Source organism: Eleutherodactylus coqui, chromosome 11 (genome assembly GCF_035609145.1).
Source record: "Eleutherodactylus coqui strain aEleCoq1 chromosome 11, aEleCoq1.hap1, whole genome shotgun sequence".
Taxonomy (NCBI): Eukaryota; Metazoa; Chordata; class Amphibia; order Anura; family Eleutherodactylidae; genus Eleutherodactylus; species Eleutherodactylus coqui.
Genome location: NC_089847.1, coordinates 137,196,484 through 137,220,312, shown reverse-complemented (window position 1 = coordinate 137,220,312; position 23,829 = coordinate 137,196,484). Strand labels below are relative to the sequence as shown.

Sequence of the window (23,829 nt, the reverse complement as noted above, 5' to 3'; positions counted from 1 at the left end):
GCAGCTTGAAGAAGAGTTTTCTCAGCTTCCTATAGGCAAATTGTAACTCTTGCATCAGAAAACTTTCTGCAACTTTCTAACTTCTTCATTATTGTTGCTTGCAGTCAGTGAATGGAAATACATCAAAAGAGTGAAAACCCACTGGGCCCTAATCCTGCTGACACAGCTGATCATCTGCTACAATTGTATCCAGTCCAATCGCTCTTCTGGACTGCAGACTGATACATGCTTCCTGCACTGACACATTGTAGCAAACTATGAGGACAGGAGGACAGTTTATACTGCTGATGGGTTCAGCTCACAGAAGATTGTCCAGCCTGGATATAATTGTGACAAACCCTCAGCTGTGAGACGTATTGGGACACTTTAGGCTCTGGATTCAGTGATAGGAAGCAGAGAAAATGGGAAGTAATTGTAACACCAAGTATATGACAGGCTGCAGAACCTTCTGTTGTACAACTTGCAGGGCGTTTCTTCGGAGAAAGGAGTTTGAAATACCGTAACTGAATAAATCAACTCCTAGCGCCGCCCCCGTGGCCGGCCGCCCTAGGCATTGGCCCTCCAGTGACCAGTGGTAAATGCGGCCCTATTCCTAACCCGCTACACAGAGCAGGATGCTACTTCCAGGTGATATGCCGCCTTAGTATATTCTATAGCACTTGATTTCCGTAACAGAAGTATACAGGTCCTCCCAAGCCCCTCCCCTTTACATGTAAGCCCCACCCTTTCTACGGTAGGAGAATTTCTACTGTCCAGCGGGGGTTTATTAAGACAGAAATGTCTTATGGGAGCAGCTGGGAAGCGGCTGATTGACTTTGTGAAGTGCGGGGTGGGGGGCGGGGGGGATTAGAGTCGGAGGAATGTTAAGTATCAGCATCCCAGGAACGAAGAATGTGATGAAGTAAATAAAAGGGTCGAAAATCTAAAAATAGGACAATAAGGAAGACAGGACGGGGATTACTGAGCTCCGCATTGTGGGGACGTGACCCGAAGTGGCATCGCTGCATGCGGTCTCAGGCCGCTCTCACACGGACAGACCGGATTCCGCATGCGTGAGCCCGGCCGGTGACCCTGCATACCTAAATGTTCTGTGTTGCAGATGACAGCAGCGGCTCGCCGTCGCCATGCAGGGTACCCACGAGTACCCGCAGCCCATACCAGTGTTAATTGCATATGTGCTGCAGGTTGCACGGCCTCCGTTGACTTCGATGGTGGCCGTCCGCTGCAAAATAGAGCACGCTGCCATTTTTCCTCCGCTCGCAGAATTCGACAATCACGGATTTTGCAATTGGAATCTGTCTGTTTAAGAACCCCCTTAAGGTGACCGTGTACACTGGAGGTGTATCCCCCAAATGCACCAATTATCTCATGTGTATGACAGACCCCCGATCAGAAGATGTCAGGAGGGATCGCCATCTGGCAGTTGGATTTCAACATATCTGATCCTTTTGTTCCCTTTTGATCCTGCTAGAGGGGTCTGCAGAGGGACAGGGTGGTCTATGGAGAGAGAGGCGTCTGCAGAGGGACAGGGGGTCTGGAGATGGATGGGGGGTCTGTTGGAAGACAGAATTCTGGAAGAGGGCACAGAGGGGTCTGAAAGAGGACTAAAGTCTGTAAGGGGAGGGAGACTGAGGGGTCTAGTGGAGAATGAGAGAAGACAGGTGGGGTCTGGAGGAAGACAGAATTCTTTAGGAGAGGACAGACGGGTCTGAAGGGGGATAGAGATGTGTACTGGAGGGGACCGAGGAGTCTAGAGGGGAACAGCAGGGTATGGAGGAGGAAACAGAGGAGTCTGGAGGGTGATAGGGAGGTATGGAGGAGGGAATAGAGGAGGCTGGAGGGGGATAGGGGGTATGGAGGAGGGAATAGAGGAGGCTGGAGGGGGATAGGGGGGTATGAAGGAGGGAACAGAGGAGGCTGGAGGGGAACAACAGGGTATGGAGGAGGGAACAGAGAAGTCTGGAGGGTGATAGGGGGTATGGAGGAGGGAATAGAGGAGGCTGGAGGGGGATAGGGGGGTATGGAGGAGGGAACAGAGGAGGCTGGAGGGGAACAACAGGGTATGGAGGAGGGAACAGAGGAGTCTGGAGGGTGATAGGGGGTATGGAGGAGGGGATAGAGGAGTCTAGAGGGGGATAGGGAGGTATGGAGGTGGGAACAGAGGAGTCTGGAGGGGGATAGGGAGGTATGGAGGTGGGAACAGAGGAGTCTGGAGGGGGATAGGGAGGTATGGAGGTGGGAACAGAGGAGTCTGGAGGGGGATAGGGGGTATGGAGGAGGGAATAGAGGAGGCTGGAGGGGGATAGGGGGGTATGGAGGAGGGAACAGGAGGCTGGAGGAGGATAGGGGGGTATGGAGGAGGGAAGAGAGGAGGCTGGAGGGGAATGGGGGGGGGAGGAGGGAACACAGGAGTCTGGTGCGGGATAGGGGGAATGGAGGAGGAACAGAGGAGTCTGGAGGGGGATAGGGGGTATGGAGGTGGGAACAGAGGAGTCTAGAGGGGGATAGGGAGGTATGGAGGTGGGAACAGAGGAGTCTAGAGGGGGATAGGGAGATATGGAGGTGGGAACAGAGGAGTCTGGAGGGGGATAGGGGGTATGGAGGAGGGAATAGAGGAGGCTGGAGGGGGATAGGGGGGTATGGAGGAGGGAACAGATGAGGCTGGAGGGGAACAACAGGGTATGGAGGAGGGAACAGAGGAGTCTGGAGGGTAATAGGGGGTATGGAGGAGGGGATAGAGGAGTCTAGAGGGGGATAGGGAGGTATGGAGGTGGGAACAGAGGAGTCTAGAGGGGGATAGGGAGATATGGAGGTGGGAACAGAGGAGTCTGGAGGGGGATAGGGGGTATGGAGGAGGGAATAGAGGAGGCTGGAGGGGGATAGGGGGGTATGGAGGAGGGAACAGATGAGGCTGGAGGGGAACAACAGGGTATGGAGGAGGGAACAGAGGAGTCTGGAGGGGGATAGGGGGTATGGAGGTGGGAACAGAGGAGTCTGGAGGGGGATAGGGGGTATGGAGGAGGGAATAGAGGAGGCTGGAGGGGGATAGGGGGGTATGGAGGAGGGAACAGAGGAGGCTGGAGGAGGATAGGGGGGTATGGAGGAGGGAACAGAGGAGGCTGGAGGGGAATGGGGGGGGGAGGAGGGAACAAAGGAGTCTGGTGCGGGATAGGGGGAATGGAGGAGGAACAGAGGAGGCTGGAGGAGGATAGGGGGTATGGAGGAGGGAACAGAGGAGTCTGGAGGGGCATGGGGGGCAGGGAGGGGGGAGCAGAGGAGGCTGGAGGAGGATAGGGGGAATGGAGGAGGGAACAGAGGAGTCTGGAGGGTGATAGGGATATGGAGGAGGGAACAGAGAAGGCTGGAGGGGGATACAGGGTTATGGAGGAGGGAACAGAGGAGTCTGGAGGGGCATGGGGGGCAGGGAGAAAGACAAAGTTCTGAAGTGAGGACAGAAAATAGAGGGATCTGGAGGCGAACAGAGGGATTTGGAGGTGACTCGGGTTTGTTTGTAGTCTGTAACCCTGGAGACACATAGGTCTGCATAGGAGCTGTATACCACCAGGACTATTTATACCGCTTTTGCATTTTTATTTATATGCCCCCCCCAGCAATAAATCGTTTGCCAAGTCCTCACCCCCTTTATTTGTGCCCGCAGAGCACTCGGAGTACACTCGCCATTATTTGCAGTGTGGGACAGATAATTTCGTGTTTTCCTAATCTGAGGATTATTGCTATTGACCGGCGTCATTACTCCGTAGTGTGTGATTGGCGCGGCCCTCGGAGAGACAGCAGCCATTGATTCCAGTAAGTGCGAGTGAGATGCGTTATGACATTTGTGTCTACAATCAATTATTAATCACATCACCGGAATTCATGCTGAGCCAGTGAGGAGGCGGCTGGCGGGGGAGCGTGGCGCTCTGTCTGCCTGTATTGATGGGGTCTGGGTGGGCTGCCACTTCATTTATAGGATTGTTGAGTTAAAGGGTATGTATACTTTTGCAACCAATTTTTTTTATTGCTCCAGTCCATCTACAGTGAAAAAATATACAAATAATCTTCATTAAAACTTTCCTACTGCTTTGTGTATAAAGCCCCTGTGCAGAGCTATGTGTCTCCGTGGTAACGGACTGCAAACAAACCCTGTGTAGTCTGATCCTGCAGTCCTTCTGCTTTCCAACTGTCTACTTTCTGCTAATGGAAAGGATGGTAATTGCAAGATCAGACTACTCAGGGGTTGTTCATTGTCTGTTGCCATGGAGACACATAATTCTGCATAGAAGCTGCATACACAGAATGGTAGGACAGGTTTTAATAAAGACTAGTTGCAAAGTTGCTCCTTTTTCATTGTAGAAGCGTGGAGCTATAGAAGATATTTGCTTCCAAGGTGGACCGACCCTTTAAGTTGTATGACGGTGATGTGCAATCTGGTCATGTGACGCGGCTTTTGTGCGATTCCGCTTCTCATTGTACAGGATCTGCTGCTGTTATAGGAGTTCTGGTGATCCCTATTGGGGGTGATGCCCGGATATATATATATTCTGGGACCATAGATGGAATGAAGATCTGCATGTGAGGCCTCTGTAATGAGTTACATGGTGGGAGGAGCAGAGTCCCCAGCGGCACTGATCTCGCGGAAAGTCAGAGACTGAGGGTTACACAGCGGAAGGAGCAGCACAGAGGATTTCAGGAGAGGAGCATGCTGGTCCAGTGAGCGTCACACGGGCGGATGCGTTTTTGCGCACACCCCAGCTCAATATATTATCGCTGTGAAAGAGTCTTTTTTGCTCGCGTATCGGGAGATTTTACAGTATTTTTTGTGAATTTGCGCGCGGCGGATGAACACGCCCCCTATTTAAATGATGAACACGCCCCCTATTTAAATGATGAACACGCCCCCTATTTAAATGGCTATTGAGACTAATGAGTTCCAGATATGCTCTTTTTTTTAACGGTATTGTGCAGCGTATTGTGCATCCAGTTGCATATTGCGCACATTTACGCCCCTCCGGTAGACGTCTGCGGGGACCTTCGGTGCGTAAATGTGCCGAAAATGCAGCTTCTATATTTTTTTGTGTGGCCAAAATATGTGCACGCAAAATACACGCGTGAGCGAACCCGTCGCCATCAATAGGTTCTATTCACTGCGCAGACAAATACGTCCACGTGAAGTCGGCGTACGGCTGTTTTCACGTGGGCAATAAAAATTTGCGATTTTTCACGCGACGCGAGAGTGAAGATGCAGAATTATGAAACCCGTGATGTGCGATGTGGCGAGATTTAAAAATCGTTTTTGCGTTCTGCTCTTTTTTTTATCTGCCATGTTTCCCTCTGGAGCCTCCGTTTTGCCGCCGCAGCGCAAGAATTTGCAATTTTTGTGCGATGCGTTTTTAACATTAGAGAATCCTATTGTCTTTCTCACGAGAAAATCGCGGGTGGCCGTAGCGCCGCCGCTCGGACATCTGATGAACACAATTGTGATTTTGCCACGATTTTCTCGCGGCGATATCGCGATTGCCCAGTGAAACTACCCTACAGAGTTCGAGTGGGAGGAGCAGAGTCTCCAGCAGCACAGAGGATTTCAGCAGAGGAGCGCGACGATCTTGCAGAAGGTCTCAGCCTGAGGGTGACCCGGTGGAAGGAGCGGCACAGAGGCTCTCAGCAGACGCACCGCGTCGCCCCCTGTAGGCGTGTTCGTACATCTTGGTACCCCCGCAGTGACGGTGCTTTCTCTCTCCGCAGGTGAAGTGTGAGGGTCCGAAGCTGGTGCCGTTCTTCAAGGCCACCTGCGTGTACTTCGTGCTGTGGCTGCCCACCTCCAGCCCCTCCTGGTTCAGCGCGCTCATCAAGTGTCTGCCCATCTTCTGCCTCTGGGTTTTCCTCTTGGCTCATGGGGTCAATTTCCTGGTCAGCCATCGCAGTGCCAAGAGGATCTTTGCGGGATTAATCTTCTCGGCGGTGGGAGACGCCTTCCTGATCTGGCAGGAACAGGGTTACTTTGTTCATGGTGAGTGAAGCGCGGCGACTACCTATTGTGCGCAGAGCGCCGCCGCCGCAGACCGCGCCGCCGCTGCCCGTCATCCCTCATGACCGCAGTATTACCGCCGGAGCCGCGATATCCAAAACCCGACACAATGCAAAATCCACATTCCCTGACAGATCCCAAAACACATAAGCTTCTCTTTCTATATGAGCTGCAGGCTATTACTTCCTGTTATCAGCCAGTTAGATTCTCTTTTAAACTCCTCAACATTAACATCGGAACACCAAGAAGGAAAAGTGGTGGAATTATGGGAACCGCAGGACGGACGGACGCCATAGTGATGAGGAAACGGAAACAAAATATTCAGAACACCTCGATTTGTCCCGTACGCAGTGTGAGCGCCACACGCAGGAATACACACGCTTACACGCTCTGGCTGCCATCACTCAGGTTGTTAACCCCTTAAGGACTGCACCCTTTTTTTTTTTTATTTTACGATTTCTGTTTTTGTCTCCCCACTTTCAAAAAATCATAACTTTTTTCTTTCCATCCACACCGCTGGCGGGGGGAGGGGGTGGGGGGGAGGGGAGTTGTATTTTTCAGTCGTTTTATGTAATGCGCTTTTTGTTACATTTTTTGTGTTTGTATTATTGTTTTCTGCTGATGTTCGCTGTGCAGGATAAGTAATGCGTTACTTTTACAGATCGGTCTTTTAGGCCTCCCTCACACAGGGCGTTTGCAGAAACGCAGCGTTTTTCAACGCTGCATTTACTGCAGATTCCGCCCGGTTTCAGCAGCGCGGGCATACTCAGCTCAGCTGAAAACGCAGCCAAGAAAGCTGAAAAGAAAAAAAAAAGTAATACTCACCTAGCCGCTGCAGTCCGGGTCGCGGCCGCTGGTCTCTGCCACTGATCCAGGCTTCCTCGGCACTCCCAAGTCTATTGCCGGAGGCCAGGTTTGAGAACCCCGCCTCCGGCAATAGAGTGCTGTGATTGGTTGTCGGTGCTTGCTCGATGCCCAATCACAGCCCTTCATTGACTGTCTCAGCCAATCAGAGCTTGCCGGCGCTGATTGGCTGAGACAGTCAATGAAGGGCTGTGATTGGGCATCGAGCGTGCCAACAACCAATCACAGCACTCTATTGCCGGAGGCGTGGTTCTCAAACCTGGCCTACGGCAATAGACTTGTGAATGCAGGGGAAGCCCGGATCAGCGGCAGAGACCAGCAGCCGCGACCCGGACCGCAGCGGCTAGGTGAGTATTACTTTCTTTTTTTTCCTCTATCTAACTGGGACTGATTTTCGGGGTAGGGCTTCTATTACAAGCCCTCGCCCTGAAAATCGTCGAGTGGTTAACGCTGCCAAAAACGCAGCACCAAGTGTTGCTGCGTTTTCAGCAGTGCTGAAACCGCTGCCCATTCATTTCAGTGGGCGACGCAGGGCTGAAAACGCCCCAAAATAGAACATACATCGCTGTCAAAGCGCAGCGTTGGGAGGCCTGTGTGAGCAGCCCCATTGAAATGAATGGGAGCCTCGTACACCGTTTAGCACTGGGCTGAAAAGGCAGCGCTAAATGCTGTACAATACGCCCCGTGTGAGGGAGGCCTGAGGGACGCAAAGATAACAAATCTGTTTGTTTTTTGTTTAAATTTAAAAAAAATAAATATAGGAAAAGGAGTTGGGGGGGGGGGGGGGTGAAAACGTTTATTTTTATTAATAATTAATAAAACTTTTTTACATATTTTTATATATTTTACATATTTTAGCCTCCGCAGGAGACGTGAACCTGTGATCGGTGATACAGTATGATATAACGCCTCAGTATTACATTATACAGCATTCTGACGGGCAGTCTATCACAACATGCCACAGACACAACTCAGGCCTCGTTCACACGAGTGTTGTTTTGCACATGCGTGTGTATGCACAAATCCACGTGTCCACACACACACCACAAGACGCGTAAACAAAGCTACGTGCCTATTACCGTCACCGGGGCCGCCCGTGCTGCCAGTGGCCCCATTGAGAGCAATAGGATGCCGGCAACTCCTGCAGTGATTTTCGGGGAAGGGCTTCAAATATAAGCCCAGACGCGTCTAGCTGCTTGTTCTCCAGCACTGTAATGAAGTTCTTTCAGCAGGCGGGGATTTTAATGAATTCAATGAATGGCCAAGCGCTGCCTGTGATTGGCTGAGTGCTGCGACCAATCACAGGCAGTGCTTAGCTATCATTCAATGATTGGCTGAGGGCTCAGCTAATTAGACGCAGCCCTTTCAGCAGGCAGGGATTTTAAATCCCCACCTGCTGAAATAACACTTTGGAGAAATGGCGCTCCGCTGGTACCACGACAAATCGGCGTAACGCTGAGCCGTTAGTATACCTGGAATGAAGACTAGAGGGTCCGGCACATTATGTCTCCCCACACCATAATCCTGGGAGAAGGACCGGAGTGACGGTCCCTCCTGAAGGCCCCTTCATGGCGTTGCCCCCGGGGACTCCAGTCCAATCTCCGGCTGTCGTTGCATCTGGGACAAAAATTGGACAGGAAAAGACAGACTTACCTGACGCAAAACATTTTTGTGGTCAGGGACACAGCATGGAGCAGATGAGGGTTATCATACTGAAAGGCAACTTCAAGTCACAGTGTCACAGAAGAATTTGGCTATGTTTGATAAACTTAGGAATGGATTGAACCTCAACCCAGCATAAGTGGAGAATATGAAAGGTCTGACGGAGGTCTAGACGGGTGTCCTCTTTCCAATCAATGTCTGTTTTTTTGCTTTTCTCATAAAAGTTCAGAAATTGATTGTAAGAATGTTGCCATCCAATAGGTGGTGCTGCAGAGCTAGTGTTACCATCCTCTTCCATGTGCAGTTCAAGTAGAGATAAGATAAATCCTAAAACTGTCACATTTCTCAGCTCAGTGGACTGATTAAGCATCTATGTCTTTGCTCAGATTTGTGTTAGTTTGTCTCAAATTTCTGTGTGTGAATATTTGTTTAGATCAAGAGGGGTGCCCCCCCCCCCCCCCGCTCTGCATCTGTAGGTTATAATTGTGCCATCCAAACAAGTTTCATTTTAGCGTCACGAAGGTTCGATAAGAACCTGAAAGCTCGCTGTAACATCATGTATGTTTGTTAGCCATTAAAAGGTATCATATCTACAAGATGACCTGGTTTCTCTCACTTTACTCTCCTGGCTAAGGGCTTCTACCCATTAGTGGGTTTTTTTCTGGAAATGTCAATGGGACTTTCTAATGTTAAAATCGCATCATATGCGCCCTTAAGTGCACGGGGCAACAATGAAGCCCCCTGACCAGCAGTTCCAGAATGTCCCATTTTCATGTATTGCATCCGTTCCACCTCCAGGTACAGCGGGACAAACCTCTCCCAAATACATATATAGTATATAGACATCCGGACGCACGGACCTTCATGTCTGCCCAACAATGTAAGACAAAATGGTAACAAAGAGCGGACAGCGATGAAGGACGAAGCTCCGTAAAACACGACTCTGGAAACTGTTGCAGCAATATCTCTCCTTGGCTTGTCGGCCATCCCTGCAGATCCGTGGACTCGGAGGACGTGGCGTTCTGACCCTGGCCAACTGCAGGGAGCAGAAGAGCCTTCCACAAACAGAGGGGAAAGAAAATGAAGGCAGCCGACCTTGTGATCCGCAGATAAAGTACCAGAAGGACCTTCACATAAAAATGCACAAACATGTTTCCTTTATTACCAAGTGGCGCTGCGGAGAACAATGTAAACTGCGCCGCCGACCTTGTGTGTCTCTTACATTCCTGGTTTGTACAACTTGGAAACTGAGTGGTAACGACCAAACATATCCCGGAGCCGTCATTGTCCCTCGTACCACTACTAGAGAAGACCGACTGTCATATTCCATGCCCCCCCCATCCCCAGACCACCACACCAGCAGGGGGCAGTGTGCAGCTCCACAGCAAAGGCAGGCTTGAGGCGCTCAACCCGAGGTCTCCAGACACGAACACGGCCGTTGTTAGCGTCCAAACTAAACCTAGATTCATCGCTGAAGACAACCTGGTTCCCCTTCGTAGTGTTCATTTTCATCGTTCGCGACATAACTGCAAACGGAGGCGATGGCGGATGTCAGAGGCCGTACACATTACAGGGGCCTTGAGACTAAGTATCCTTCAGCCAAGCACCTGGTAATGGTTCCGACAGACACAGGGGTGTAACGATGGCGCCCCCTGTCTCTGGATGGTGGACAACGGAACAGTTGGAGCTGCTGGTGCTTGTCAGGTGATCAGACGCTCCTCTCTACTGGTGGTCTGTAGGGGGCATCCTGAGCCCGGCCGCCTTGCGTGCCCTCATACATTCACTGGTCGCAAGCGAGAATGACTGATGGAAATTAGGATATAGTCGGAATTACGGAAACATGGCTTGATGATAAGTGCGATTGGGCGGTGAATTTGCAGGGGTACAATCTCTTCAGAAGGGACCGAAGGAACCAGAAAGGGGGAGGGGTATGTCTGTACGTCAAATCGAACTTGAAGCCGAGGCTACGGGAGGATATAGGAATAGGAGACGAACAGGTGGAATCTCTGTGGGTAGAAATACAGGGAGGAAAAAATAACAAAATCCTGATAGGGGTCTTCTATAGACCACCAAAAGCAACAGAAGAAACTGAAGACTTACTACTAAGGCAGATAGAAGAGGTGTCAAAACGAAACGAAGTAATTATCATGGGGGACTTTAATTATCCTGATATAACATGGGAGAACGAAACCTGCAAATCTCACAGGGGTGATAAGTTCTTGAGAGTAATTAAAGACAATTACCTGAACCAACTTGTGCAGGAACCAACAAGAGGGAGAGCCATTCTGGACCTAGTGCTAACTAACAAACCGGAACGTATAAAGGGGGTGCAGGTTGAGGGACACTTGGGGAACAGCGACCACAATATAATCAACTTCCAGCTGTCAATCAATAGGAAGCCTTATCAGGGAGCGACAAAGAAACTAAACTTTAGTAAAGCAAAATTTGATGAGCTTAGAGCTACTATCGGTAACATTAATTGGGACAACATCCTCAAAAATATCAGTACGGAGGAGAAATGGGAGGAGTTTAAAAGGATCCTAATCGCCTCATGTGAGCAGTTCATTCCCTTTAAAAATAAAAGAAACTCAGCTAAAAGGAAACCAATGTGGCTCGACAAGACGGTAAGAGGGGCAATAAACGAAAAGAAGAAAGCGTTCAAACTACTAAAGCAACAAGGCAGCGAAGAAGCGCTAAAGTCATACAGGGAAAAAAACAAAATATGCAAAGATACGATCAAAACTGCCAAGGAGGAGGCGGAAAGACGGATCGCCAAAGAGAGCAAAAACAACCCAAAGCTATTTTTCAACTATTAACAGCAAAAGGATTTGCAGGGAGAGCACTGGCCCTTTAAAAAATAATGCAGGAGAGATCATTGATGATGACGGAGGGAAAGCAAATCTACTAAACAGTTTCTTCTCAAGTGTATTCACAAACGAAAAGGAAATGCCACACGAGATGCAGGGGAATAAAATGAACCCATCACAAAATATCTCATACCTAACGCAGGGGGAGGTGCGGAAGCGACTAAAGAAAACTAAAATTAATAAATCGCCGGGCCCAGATGGATTACACCCAAGGATACTAAGGGAACTAAGTGACGAGATAGCTAGGCCGCTATATCTAATATTTCTAGACACTATCAAGACCGGAGTAGTACCATTGGATTGGCGCATTGCCAACGTGGTTCCACTTTACAAAAAAGGGAGCAAAAGTGAGCCTGGTAACTACAGGCCAGTAAGTCTCACTTCAGTAACGGGAAAAATTTTCGAGGGGATTCTGAGAGACGCCATCGATGAGTACCTCAAGGAGATTAAGGGAATAACTCCTCACCAGCATGGATTCATGAAGGGTCGCTCATGTCAGACAAATCTGATCAGTTTCTACGATGAAGTAAGCTCAAAGCTGGACCAGGGAGAATCTATTGATCTTGTATATCTTGACTTCTCTAAAGCCTTTGACACCGTGCCACATAATAGGCTAATATACAAAATGAGACAGCTCGGATTGGGTGAAAACGTGTGTAATTGGGTAAAAAATTGGCTCAGAGATAGAAAGCAGAGGGTGGTAATAAATGGTTCGTACTCTGATTGGACCACAGTCGCTAGCGGGGTGCCACAGGGTTCAGTATTAGGCCCCACTCTGTTCAACATATTTATCAACGACCTGATAGAGGGGCTGCACAGCAAAATATCAATATTTGTAGATGACACAAAATTATACAATATAATTAATGCAACGGAGGACAATGTGCGGCTACAAACGGACCGAGATAAGCCGGGGGGGCAGAAAAATGGTGAATGAAGGTCAATGTTGAAAAATGTAAGACTATGCACATGGGCAGAAGAAACGGATGTCACCAATATACACTAAATGGGGTACCACTAGGGAAAAGTGAGATGGAGAAAGACCTGGGGGTACTGGTGGACTGTAGACTAAACTGGAGTAACCAATGCCAGTCAGCTGCTGCAAAGGCAAATAAAGTCTTGGGGTGCATTAAAAGAGGTATAGGGGCGAAGGACGAGAACATTATCCTTCCATTATATAAGGCACTTGTCAGACCTCACATGGAATACTGTGCACAGTTCTGGTCACCGGGGCTCAGGAAAGATGTTACAGTGCTGGAGGGGGTTCAAAGAAGGGCAACTAAACTAATACATGGAATGAGGGACTGGAATACCCAGAGAGGCATCAAAACTGGGATTATTTACCCTGGAAAAAAGACGGCTAAGGGGCGACCAAATAACCATGTATAAGTACATGAGGGGTCAATACAAGGATCTCTCCCGTGATCTGTTTATACCCAGGACCACGACGGTAACAAGAGGGCATCCGCTACGATTAGAGGAAAGTAGGTTTCATCACCAACATAGAAGGGGATTCTTTACTGTAAGAGCAGTGAGACTGTGGAACTCTCTGCCTGAGGACGTGGTGATGGCAGGATCCATAGAAGAGTTAAAGAGGGACTAGATGTCTTTCTAGAGGGGAAGGATATGACAGGATATAAATCTTAGGTTAATTGTTAATCCGGGTATACAGGCAGGTAGGAACTATTAGGGGTTGATCCAGGGAACAGTCTGATTGCCATTAGGGAGTCGGGAAGGAATTTTTTCCCCAAAAGGGCTAATTGGCTTCTGGCCTTGGGTTTTTTTTGCCTTCCTCTGGATCAACACAGGACGATAAACAGGCTGGACTAGATGGACAGTGTCTTCACTCAGCCTTACATACTATGTTACTATGTTTTACGTCTTTCACTTATTGCCTCCACAACTCCTGATCTGCTTCTGTGGTTCCCTTAATTATCCTCCAGAGAACGTTATCCGCCATTTATCGCCGCAGCTCAGTTCATGTATCCGGAAACGGAGGGCGCTAGACTCGCTCATCAGGAGGGGGGCTCCTTACTATATGGATGTACTGCGGCCTGCTGTATCTCATGTCCTCCCGGCGAGCTCCTCGCTGCCCTGCGCGGCGCTGGGACATTTGCATCGCACGTAGCCCTATAGTCTGGACGCCACAAAGGCCTTATTCACCATCCCAGACAGTAAATCCGCTTCTCACATTTTTTTTCTCCTTGCGCCCATTTAGGGGTGTGAATAGAAGTTGGGAAATATAATTGCTGGCAGCCTCGTCGCTGCTACTGTGCTCGGTATTGTATATGGAGAGCCGCCCCTCCCCCCGCTGACAGTAAACCTCCCAGCGCTCAAGTTCATCTCTTTGATTTTATTTTTTAATCATCGCCCACGGCGCCGCCGCGATCATCGTAACGATTGCTCGCTATAATTAGCATTAGATAACAGGCTGCGAAGAGTTAACTCTAAGCAAGAACAGATAGTGATTAGTCGCCTTCTCCCATATTATCCAGGTTTAACGGAACAGATGCTTAACCCTTTACCCCACACTTTGAAAACATCCTTACTCTTCTATTTATCCGTCGCGGTCGGTCGGTTTGTGACTTTTCGCGTGACGACTTGTATTCTTTAATGATATCGTATAATGTACTGAAAAACTTTGAAAACTTTCTAAGTGGAGTGAAATGGAAAAAACTATTCCGCCATCTTTGGGGGTGGGGTCTGGCTTCTACGGTGTACAGACTGCGGCAAAAATGACGTGACTGTATCCTGCGGTTCGGTACGATTGCGAAGTTCTAGAGTTTGCTTCATTGCTGGACTACTTATAGGAAATAAAATGTCTATGGAAGAGAGAGAATTATTTTCTGCCGCCATGACTTTTTTACTTTTCTGTCTACTTTGTGTGGGGCTCATTTTTGTGGGACGTCCTAAAGTTTCTATTGGTACCGTTTTGGGGTACATACGACTTTTTGATCAGTTTTTATTAATTTTTTCTTGGAGTCGATGGGACCAACGTTCTGGCGTTGAGTATATTTTTCCTGACAACGTTCGCCTCGTTAGATGAATCCCACATTACTTTGATAGATCAGACCATTGCGGACGCAGTGAGACCAAATCTGTTTTGGGGTTTTGTTGTTTAGATTTTTCCATTATATATCTGGAAAAAGAATACGGGGTTAACTTTTATTGCCTTTTTTTTTCTAATTCTTAATAAAAAGTTTTTTTTACATTTTTTTTTTTTTTTTACTCCCCACAGGAGACTTGAACTTGCAATTGTTTGATCGCTCATACAGTATAATGCATTACTAGAGTATTGCATTATACCACATTTTGACAGGCAGTCTATTAGGTCATGCCACAAGCACGACTTGATGGGCACTAATTTATGGCAGCCTTCGGGGCCTTCAGAAGGCTGCGATGACACCTCAACGGCTCTCCGTGATCTCATTGCGAGGGGGCCTTTCAGAAACCCCGAATGCTGATCAGGGCATTTAAGGGGTTAACAGCGTTCACGTTTTCCCACCAATTTCCATGCGGCACCTGTGAATGCAAGCTGAAATGGCACTAATTGCTGGACATTGCCCATGCTCGCAGGTGCCTCCTGGTAATTGCCAGAAGCTGCCGCTAGCGCTCGTCTAATAGCACCTTTAACCCCTTAAGGACTGGGGTGTTCTGATTCTAACGGACCAGACCCTATCGGAGGAATTTACCCATGTGGTGGTTTTACTGCCCTAGTCTTTTTTCTTCAGCGACCATAATTTTTTTTCCGTGACATATAGGGCGATTTTTTTTTTTTTTTTTTAAATATCCTTTTTGTCACAGAATTTTTTTTCCGTTTTATTGGGTAAAAAAGCTAAAAAAAGACTATTTTTTAACTTATAGTTTATTTTTTAAATGAATATAGTTAAGCTAAAATAAAGTACGGAAAGGGGTTCCTCATTCAGTTTTGGATGTTTTGATATGTATGGTTTTGGATTACAGTGTGCTACGGCAATGGTTTTGGGTCATTTTCCTTTTTATGTATATACTTTTATTTAATTCAGCAATTTTTTAAACATATGTTTTACCATCTATGACCTCCGCATCATCGAAGATGTCTGGGGGTCATTCACACTGTCCATAGGAGTCGCATCCAAGTTATACTTCCACTTTCTCTCTTTAGTACATAGCGCTCATTGAGTGCAATGTAGCCTGGAAAGGAGAAGGCAGAAGCAGTTAAAAACCTCTTCTCCATGTCCTCGGCTCTGGCAGCCGAGGATCCAACCTGCTTTAGTTCTGCGAAGTGCTTCTGCTATCTGCCAGGATTAAAGCACAGGACCAGGCGCCGTATATTTACCGCTCTTGGTCTTTAAGGGGTTTGTCTATAATGGTGGTATTACTTTAGCACCATGAATGCACTGAGCAGGGGGTTGGACCCGATGACCCCGGAGGACCCGATGACCCCGGAGGACCCGATGACCCTGGAGGTCCCTTCTAACTCTACCAGTCTATGATCCTATGGTTTTATGAATGCTCATGTAATAGCACTAATTTCCTGGCTGCACCTGCAGTTTCAGACATCCAATTGTCGAGAAAAACGAGAATGCTATCAGCAGTTGCTAGCACTTGTGTAATAACAGCCTTAGGCCTCTTTCACACCAGCACTGCGTTTTTACGCATGGCAGAATGCGACCGAACATCACTTAATTTGCATTTTCTCGTCCATTCACACGGCCGGGTGCAAAGTATTGCTGAAAACATGCGCTGCTGATTGGAATTTCCCTTGGCTGGCAGAAATCCTCAAAATGATTTCTAATGACTTAAACAGAGGCACCTGTCATCTTGTCCCGGCATTGCACGCAGCTAAACTCCCTCCCCCTCCCTTTTTTGCAGCTCCCATAGGAGTCTATGGAAGTGTTACGTCTATGCTTCTTTCCACACTCAAAACACAAACCCATCATAACCGTACGCATAACCAGATAGAATTGCTATAATAAGTACGAGATATTAGTTCATGGATTGGTCAAGTCACTTAAAGGGGTTGTCCCGCGGCACCAAGTGTGTCTATACACTTCTGTATGGCCATATTAATGCACTTTGTAATATACATCGTGCATTAAATATGAGCCATACAGAAGTTATTCACTTACCTGCTCCGTTGCTGGCGTCCTCGTCTCCATGGATCCGTCTAATTCTGATGTCTTCTTGCTTTTTTAGACGCGCTTGCGCTGTGCGGTCTTCTCCCCTTCTGCTCGGTCCAGGCACGAGCGGCGTTCTGGCTCCGCCCCCTTCTACGTGTCATCGCGTAGCTCCACCCCGTCACGTGTGCCGATTCCAGCCAATCAGGAGGCTGGAATCGGCAATGGACCGCACAGAGCCCACGGTGCACCATGGGAAAGGACCCGCGGTGCATCGTGGGTGAAGATCCCGGCGGCCATCTTGGTGAAGGAAGAAGAAGGAAGAAGGAAGACGTCGCAGAGCGGGGATTCGGGTAAGTAATATGTATTTTTTTTTTTAACCCATCCCTTGTGGTTGTCCTGCGCCGAACGGGGGGCCTATGGAAAAAAAAAAAAAAAACCCGTTTCGGCGCGAGACAACCCCTTTAAGCCCGCGAGCCCACTTCAAGGGTCCTCGTTGTCTCGCAGGTCACTACTCTAACAAGACAACTACACCCAGGAAACCTGCCTGCAATCAGGGCGATCGTCCCAATAAGAATGACCCTGCACTGGAACCTAAGGACCTTACTTGCCCAGAGATGGTAAATGATCCACAGCAAGACAGGACACAATTCACATCAACACATATCAGAAATTGCATGCAACCCAGAACAGGACTATTCACATCACATGTCCGGCCCCCTGCACAGACACAGAATACGTCGCTGTTCACACCACAGAACCGGATTCCACTCAGAACTCTTATGCATACAGAAATCTAACCATAGCTAGCCCAAGTGTCCTAACACCAAGAGTCAGCTGCCGTGCTGACATACAGGGAACCATGTCAGGAATCACCCATCTGACCATATCTGACATCAAGCGTCTGGAGGCCGCACCTGTAACGGGCAGGGAGACGGGGTCTACGTAAGATGCAGACGGGGACAACAGATGTCCAGACCGTCCTCGGGGAAGGAGAGAGAAACACTTCAGACCAGCTTGCATAACAGCCAGTTCTGAGTGAAGGGATACCAGTGTAGTGGCCCAGGAGGTTCTACAGGATGGTCCCACAATCACAGGTCCTTAAACACCTGCTTATGTACTTACCCCTTTCTTTACGGGCATTGGCTATTCTGCCTGGCAATGCTGGCTCCGTATTGGTTGCTCACATAAAACAAATCCCTGATTGATAGAGGGGTAGGGGAAGATGCAAATGCAGGAAAGAGCGAGCAGGCCGAGGCAGGATCTGCAGGAGGAGTTTAGAGAAAGTGCGGGAGAGAGGAAGGGAAGGAGCAGTCGTTAGGAGGTAGTCGTCGGAGGTGGACGTGTGAGGAGGTGTTCAGCAGAGCTGCAGGATTCCACTTTGTTCGGAGCAGAAAGTGGGAAGTTATAAGCCTCAAAGACAAGTGCAGCATAGAGGAGGGAAAGCTGGGATCCTTCTACACAACAGTGAACTCTACAAGCCCCTGCTGAAACAAAAGTTAGGGGAAGTACCTACCTGTAGATATTGGTTCCTGTTCCACTGTGCGTGACTGACCAGGGCCATTTGCCGCCATTGTCACGAGAGATCGCAGAGCCATCCATGACATCCATCTTGATTACCCGTGGTCTCCCCCACATTGGTCCGCCTTCCACTCGGGTGCCGCACCAGCTTCCTTATGCAGAGGAGCTGGTATATACATGCAGCAGACCAGTGGAGACATCCACACCCAGCCAGGACAATTATTCTATACCTGTAGAGGTGTGCTCTTGGAAACCTGTAGGACAACAGGTCCCAGCACGCACACCCTGACAGGAAGCGCCAGCGATTTTCGTTCCAAAGAAGACATACTTTTTAGCAGCAGGAAATTTGGGTTCTTAATTTTGGTTCGCCGATGTGCGATTTTTTTTTTATTTTTTTTTTTTCCGGATGGATGTTTTTGCCCGGCTAAAAATCGCTTGTCTCAATGAATACAATGGAAAACAATCCTTCTGATGGTCGCGATTTTTTTGCGTAGTGATTTTTTCTCGTGGCAAAATTGCAATTGCCAGTCTGAAGGAGCCCTAACGAGCAGCTTCCACGCTGGAGGACTGAACACCCCTTCATTTGAATGAGGCACATGTAATACTACATTCCTCCAGCAGTGGCCGCTGTAGCACAGAGCAGCCACTTTTAGCAGATCGGAGGCAATCATTAGGAGTTATATTGTGTGTTACTCTATGGATGCTATTACGCGTGTTGGCCACTAGCGCTTGCGTTTTCTCGACAATTAAGAGCAGGTGCCGTCCGGCAATTGTCAGAAAAACGTGAGCGCTGGCAGCTAACGCGTGTAATAGCACCCTACCTGTATGTCCTTCAGTGTGTGTGTAATTTTAACCCTTTCTTCCCTTCCCTCTTCTAGGTTTGCTGATGTTTGCCATCACGCACATCCTGTATTCCTCTGCCTTCGGAATGAAGCCGCTGGACCTGCGGACCGGTGCCGTCATGGCCTTCATATCCAGCATTTTATACTCTTTATTGTACTCTTACCTCTCAGGTCCGTTCACCTACTTGGTGGCCGTCTATACAGCTCTCATCGCCTTCATGGGTTGGCGCGCCGTTGCCGGCGTGCAGCTGTGCAATGACCTATGGACATGGACCAAACTATCGGCATGCATCGGTGCCGTGCTCTTTATAGTGTCTGACCTCACCATTGCGGTCAACAAATTCTGCTTCCCCGTCCCTTGCTCCAGAACCATCATCATGGCAACATATTATGCGGCCCAGATGCTGATCTCGCTGTCAGCCGTGGAGTGCAGAGACGAAGACGATTATAGGAAGAAGAAGTAAAAAAGAAGAATCCAGGACTAGTTTGGAAATGTGGGTACATTTCCCCGGGGATATTGTTATCTCCAACGCATCGATCGTGATTTTGCTTCTTGGAAGCAGTGACGTCTGCTTCACCGGGGCCCTTGAAATACGGTCTTCTGGTCAATGGGACTACCATGACGGATGCCAGTAAGGGCCATTGAGAGGGTTCCTGCTCTTCTTTGCATTGCTTGAGGCTGGGTCTATGTGAAGCTTCTCTCGACACTCTGTCCCGTATTTCATGCACATCCTATAACGTATACTATGTATTCCAGAGGGCTCTACTCAGCAGTATGGTCCAGGGCGCCCCCTATATGTACCGGATGTACCCGCTGTATATTTTTAGAACAGATCCCGTATGTCCTGGCGCTGACTGAACTTCCTGAATAAGTATTGACCACAGTCCTAGGTAGGTCCTAGCTTGGGACAGACTTGAAGCATTGGTGGTTGAGCTTCTCTCTGTACTTTGACCACTACATATATTTATCCGGTGCTGTTTTTGGCCAGTTCGGAGGTTGAGACGTATCTCAAGCTGTGGGCCTGCGAGTCTAACTATGCCTGCGAGTCTGACTCTGCAGGGACTTGTATAGTGATATTGGTGGTTGTCCTACAATGATCATTACAAGATGGAAACTTGACCTGGAAAAGTACTGATACCACAACTACAATGTAGCTGAATATGAGTGAAGTTCTAGTCATTGATTTGTTGACTCCTCAGGGGTTGTAGGACTATTAGTAACAGCGCGCCCCACTGCTGCTAGAGAAGCTCAAGTTGTCCAAGTTGGGGTCCTCAGTTTGAGTCTCGGTTTGCTGGCACTTTAACGGCAGCAATCTGGACCTCTAATCCTTCCTTCCTGAAACAGTTGGGGAGGATATGGGGTAGAGGAGCACGTCTAGAATGTGTCCTACACCAAACCCTCTCCTGTAGAACAGGTGATTCAGATAGGATAACTCTTCCTGGACCAGACATCCAGGATACACTGCTGACTACCATCCCCTTTAAAGAGCAATTCCAGTCAATGGAGATTCTCCGCACATGTAGGAAAGGTTCATGAGGATGGGGCAGGCCCCCATTGGGACAGCTGTGGGGAGAATGAGATACCTGAGATGGTGGGACAACTCTCGATAACCTTTACTGATGAAACTTAAAGCAGTTGTCCTGTTGTAAACTATTGATGGTCTAACGTCAGGATGTGTCATCAATAGTAGATCGGTGGAGGTTACCCGGGTCCCCTGCTGATCAGTCTTCTCTGGGCCTTTGCATTTGTGCACTGATCTGACTTCTGCAGGAATACAACAACACTGTTCCTGTTGCAGTGGCCAGGCTTGGTATTGCAGGCATTGAAGTGAATGGGAACTTTGCCTGTAATACCAAGCCTGGCCACTGCAGTAGGAACACAACTGCCTGCTTCCTGTACATATCAGTTCAGTGCAAGAGTGCTACAGAGTGATGGGGGTTCCTGATGATGGACCCCCGCCATTCTATTATTGATGGGTCATCAATATTTCACAACTGGACAACCCCTTTAACAGCTATGTAAACTGGCCAGCGCTGGGAAGAGCCCGAGGTATGTTTTAGCCCCTTGGAGACTTCTCCTCAATGCCAGTTATGCTCAGGAACAGTCAATGCAAATATACGTTCAATGCAATCACATATGGCCCAGCAGGGAAGGCTCAGTACTTGTTGCACAGGCTGCACACAACGGCCCCAGTGTCCCTCCTGGGCATCGCTTCAGTGTCCCTCCTGGGCATCGCTTCAGTGTCCCTCCTGGGCATCGCTTCAGTGTCCCTCCTGGGCATCGCTTCAGTGTCTCGCCTGGGCATCACTTCCTAACCATGTCTTGATGGGAAACTACCTCTCTACATAGACTAGCCACAGACTCACATGGGTAGCGCAACGTGTTCTCGCCCGGCACCCTCCTAGTCTGCACCAGCCATCACCACATTCCCCAACAGTCATGGCGTCACATTGATTAGGGCACGGTCTAACTAGAGCCTCGTGTGGCGCAGAGTGTAAGCTCTGCAAGTTCAATCCCCGCATGGTTCAGGTAGCCGGCTCAAAGTTGACTCAGCCTTTCACCCTTCCGAGGTCGGTAAAATGAGCACCCAGCTTGGTGGGGGGTAATATATAATAATTACCTGAAAGCTCTGCGGAATAAGTTGGCGCTATACAAATAACTACTAAACCCGCCGAGAGTCGCTATATGTCACATGACCACAAAACAGACGGTTTTCCTCCAACTCCGCCTGTAAAACAAAAGTGCACACAACACAAAGTATGGCAAGACATGGAACACAACTTAGCGTGGTCTTACCACCAATGAGCAGGATAGGGAATAAGTGTTTGATCGCTGGGGGTCTGACTGCAGGGACCCCAGCGATCCTAAGAACAGGACCCCAATGCACATGCTGACCACCACTCCATTCATTTCTGATGGGCTTGGCAACCTCTCTGTCCAACAGAAGTGAATAGAGCCATGGGCATATTTACAAGAGGCGTTTGGGGGCGCCATTCTCAGGATCATAGTGGTCGAACCCCCAGCAGTTGATAAGGGGGTCCGACGACTGTGTTTGCAGGTAAAACCCCTTCAACCACACACTGACTATTGGGGGTTCCTCCAGTCCTCACAAGCGGCAGTATTATTCTAGTTCCACTCTTGTCCATAGGGGGCAGTATTATACTAGTGCTGGTTTAGTAATAATATTGACTTTGTCTAGTCAGTGACTCAATGAGTTTAAGAAGTCCTGACAATGCCCCTCCACACCACTGCTGTCATCATGTTCATGAGCCCGCGGGGGGCGACAGTGAGGTGATGCTGAGCGCCCTCTTCACATTGTCCAATAAAGTGATAGTATTTATAACCCATCTGTTTTATTACTTTCCCATTGGATTCAGTGATATTTGTTGCATCGTTGCTGTTTTAAGAGTGGAATTGCTCTTTAAAGGAGTCTTAAAGGGGAGGTCCGACCGATTAAAATGTTTTTTAAAAGGCTGTGAATGCTTTAACATAAGAAGTAATACCTTAGGGATACCTCACCGCGACCGCTCTGACGCTTCCCAGGGCCCCGTACGGGTCTCAACTTCCTGGTCCTCGTCGACGCGGACATGTGACTTCTGTTGTGAATAACAGGCCATTCTGATCCTTGTTCACACAGGCATGTGACTGTTGCAGCCAATCGGTGGTCAGTGATTGGCTGTAGCAGGCATATATCTGTCGACATGGGCCAGAACGTGTAGAGACCAGCGGGGGACCCTGGGAAGCATCAGATTTCGGCAGATCGGTAAGGGATTTACTTTTTTATTAACTTAAAGCATTCTAATCTCTTTTTAAACAATTTTTAAAGGGGTTGTCCAGTTGTAATCGATTGATGCCCTTTCCTTAGCATAGGACATTAGTAGATCAGCAGGGCCTGTCACCGGGGAGTCTGACTGTTCAGCTGTTCGCTAGGCCAGTGCGCTCGTGTGCTGAGCTGATGTGTGCAGGAAGCAGACAGCTCCGTTCTCACTGTAGTGGTTGGACTTGGTATTACGGGCAAAGTTCCCACTTGCTTCAATGGGAACTTTGCCTGTAATACCAAGCCTGGCCACTGCAGTGGAAACTGAGCTGTCTGCTTCCTGCACACATCAGCTCAGTAGTTGAGCACACTGGCCTAGCGAACAGCTGAGCAGCGGGACTCCCCAGCGACAGGCCCTCACTGATCTACTATTGCTGGCCTATTCTGTGGATAGCCCATCAGTGATTTTCAACTATACAACCCCTTTAGGCATCCAGACCTCCCCTTTAAGGACATGCCAGAAATGTTTGATAAGTCTGGGTCTTAACTGCTACTTGCTCGAGGCTTTCTGTAACTCCCATAGACTTTAGGGGAGACGCTGGAACCCGTTCTTCCGATAGGTCAGGGTCCCAGGGGTCAGACGGGCACCTATCAGGCATTTACTGTACACTGTGTCCTTAAAAGGGTTGTCCAGTTGTAAACTATTGATGGAATATCCTTAGGATAGGTCATCAATATTAGATCAGTGGGGCTGCATTACCCAGGACCCCCAATGAACAGCTGTTCACCAAAGCCAGCAAGCTCATACTCTGAGCTGATCTCTGCAGGAAGCAGACAGCTCCGTTCTTACTGCAGTGTCTGGGCTTGGTATTACAGGTCAAATTCCTATTCATTTCAATGGGAACTGTGCCGTAATACCAAGCCTGGCCACTGCAGTAAAAACGGAACTGTCTGCTTCCTGCAGAAATCAGCTTTGTTCATGAGCGCACTGGCTTTGGTAAACAGCTGTTAATTGGGAATCCTGTGTCACAGACCTTCGCCGATCTACTATTGATGGTTTGTCCTGAGGATAGGCCGTCAATAGTTTACGACTGGACCACCCCTTTAATTATGAAACTTACTGAGAGTTTAATGCCTTTTTTGACTCCTCCACCCAAAAGTTGGGTTCATGGAAGGTTGGAGCAGATGGAC

General features: G+C 48.7%; 1 protein-coding gene across 1 annotated transcript in view; it reads left to right on the top strand.

Moving 5' to 3' along the window:
- The window catches only part of TMEM86A (transmembrane protein 86A), a 47,328-nt gene extending 25,100 nt beyond the window's left edge, over positions 1–22,228 (top strand). Inside the window, exons 2-3 of the mRNA XM_066583620.1 lie at positions 5,743–6,007; positions 18,917–22,228. Of these exons, the coding sequence (XP_066439717.1) occupies positions 5,743–6,007; positions 18,917–19,344 (693 nt within the window). The 3' untranslated portion in view covers positions 19,345–22,228. The remainder of the gene's footprint in view (positions 1–5,742; positions 6,008–18,916) is intronic.
- The last annotated feature ends 1,601 nt before the right edge of the window (positions 22,229–23,829 follow it).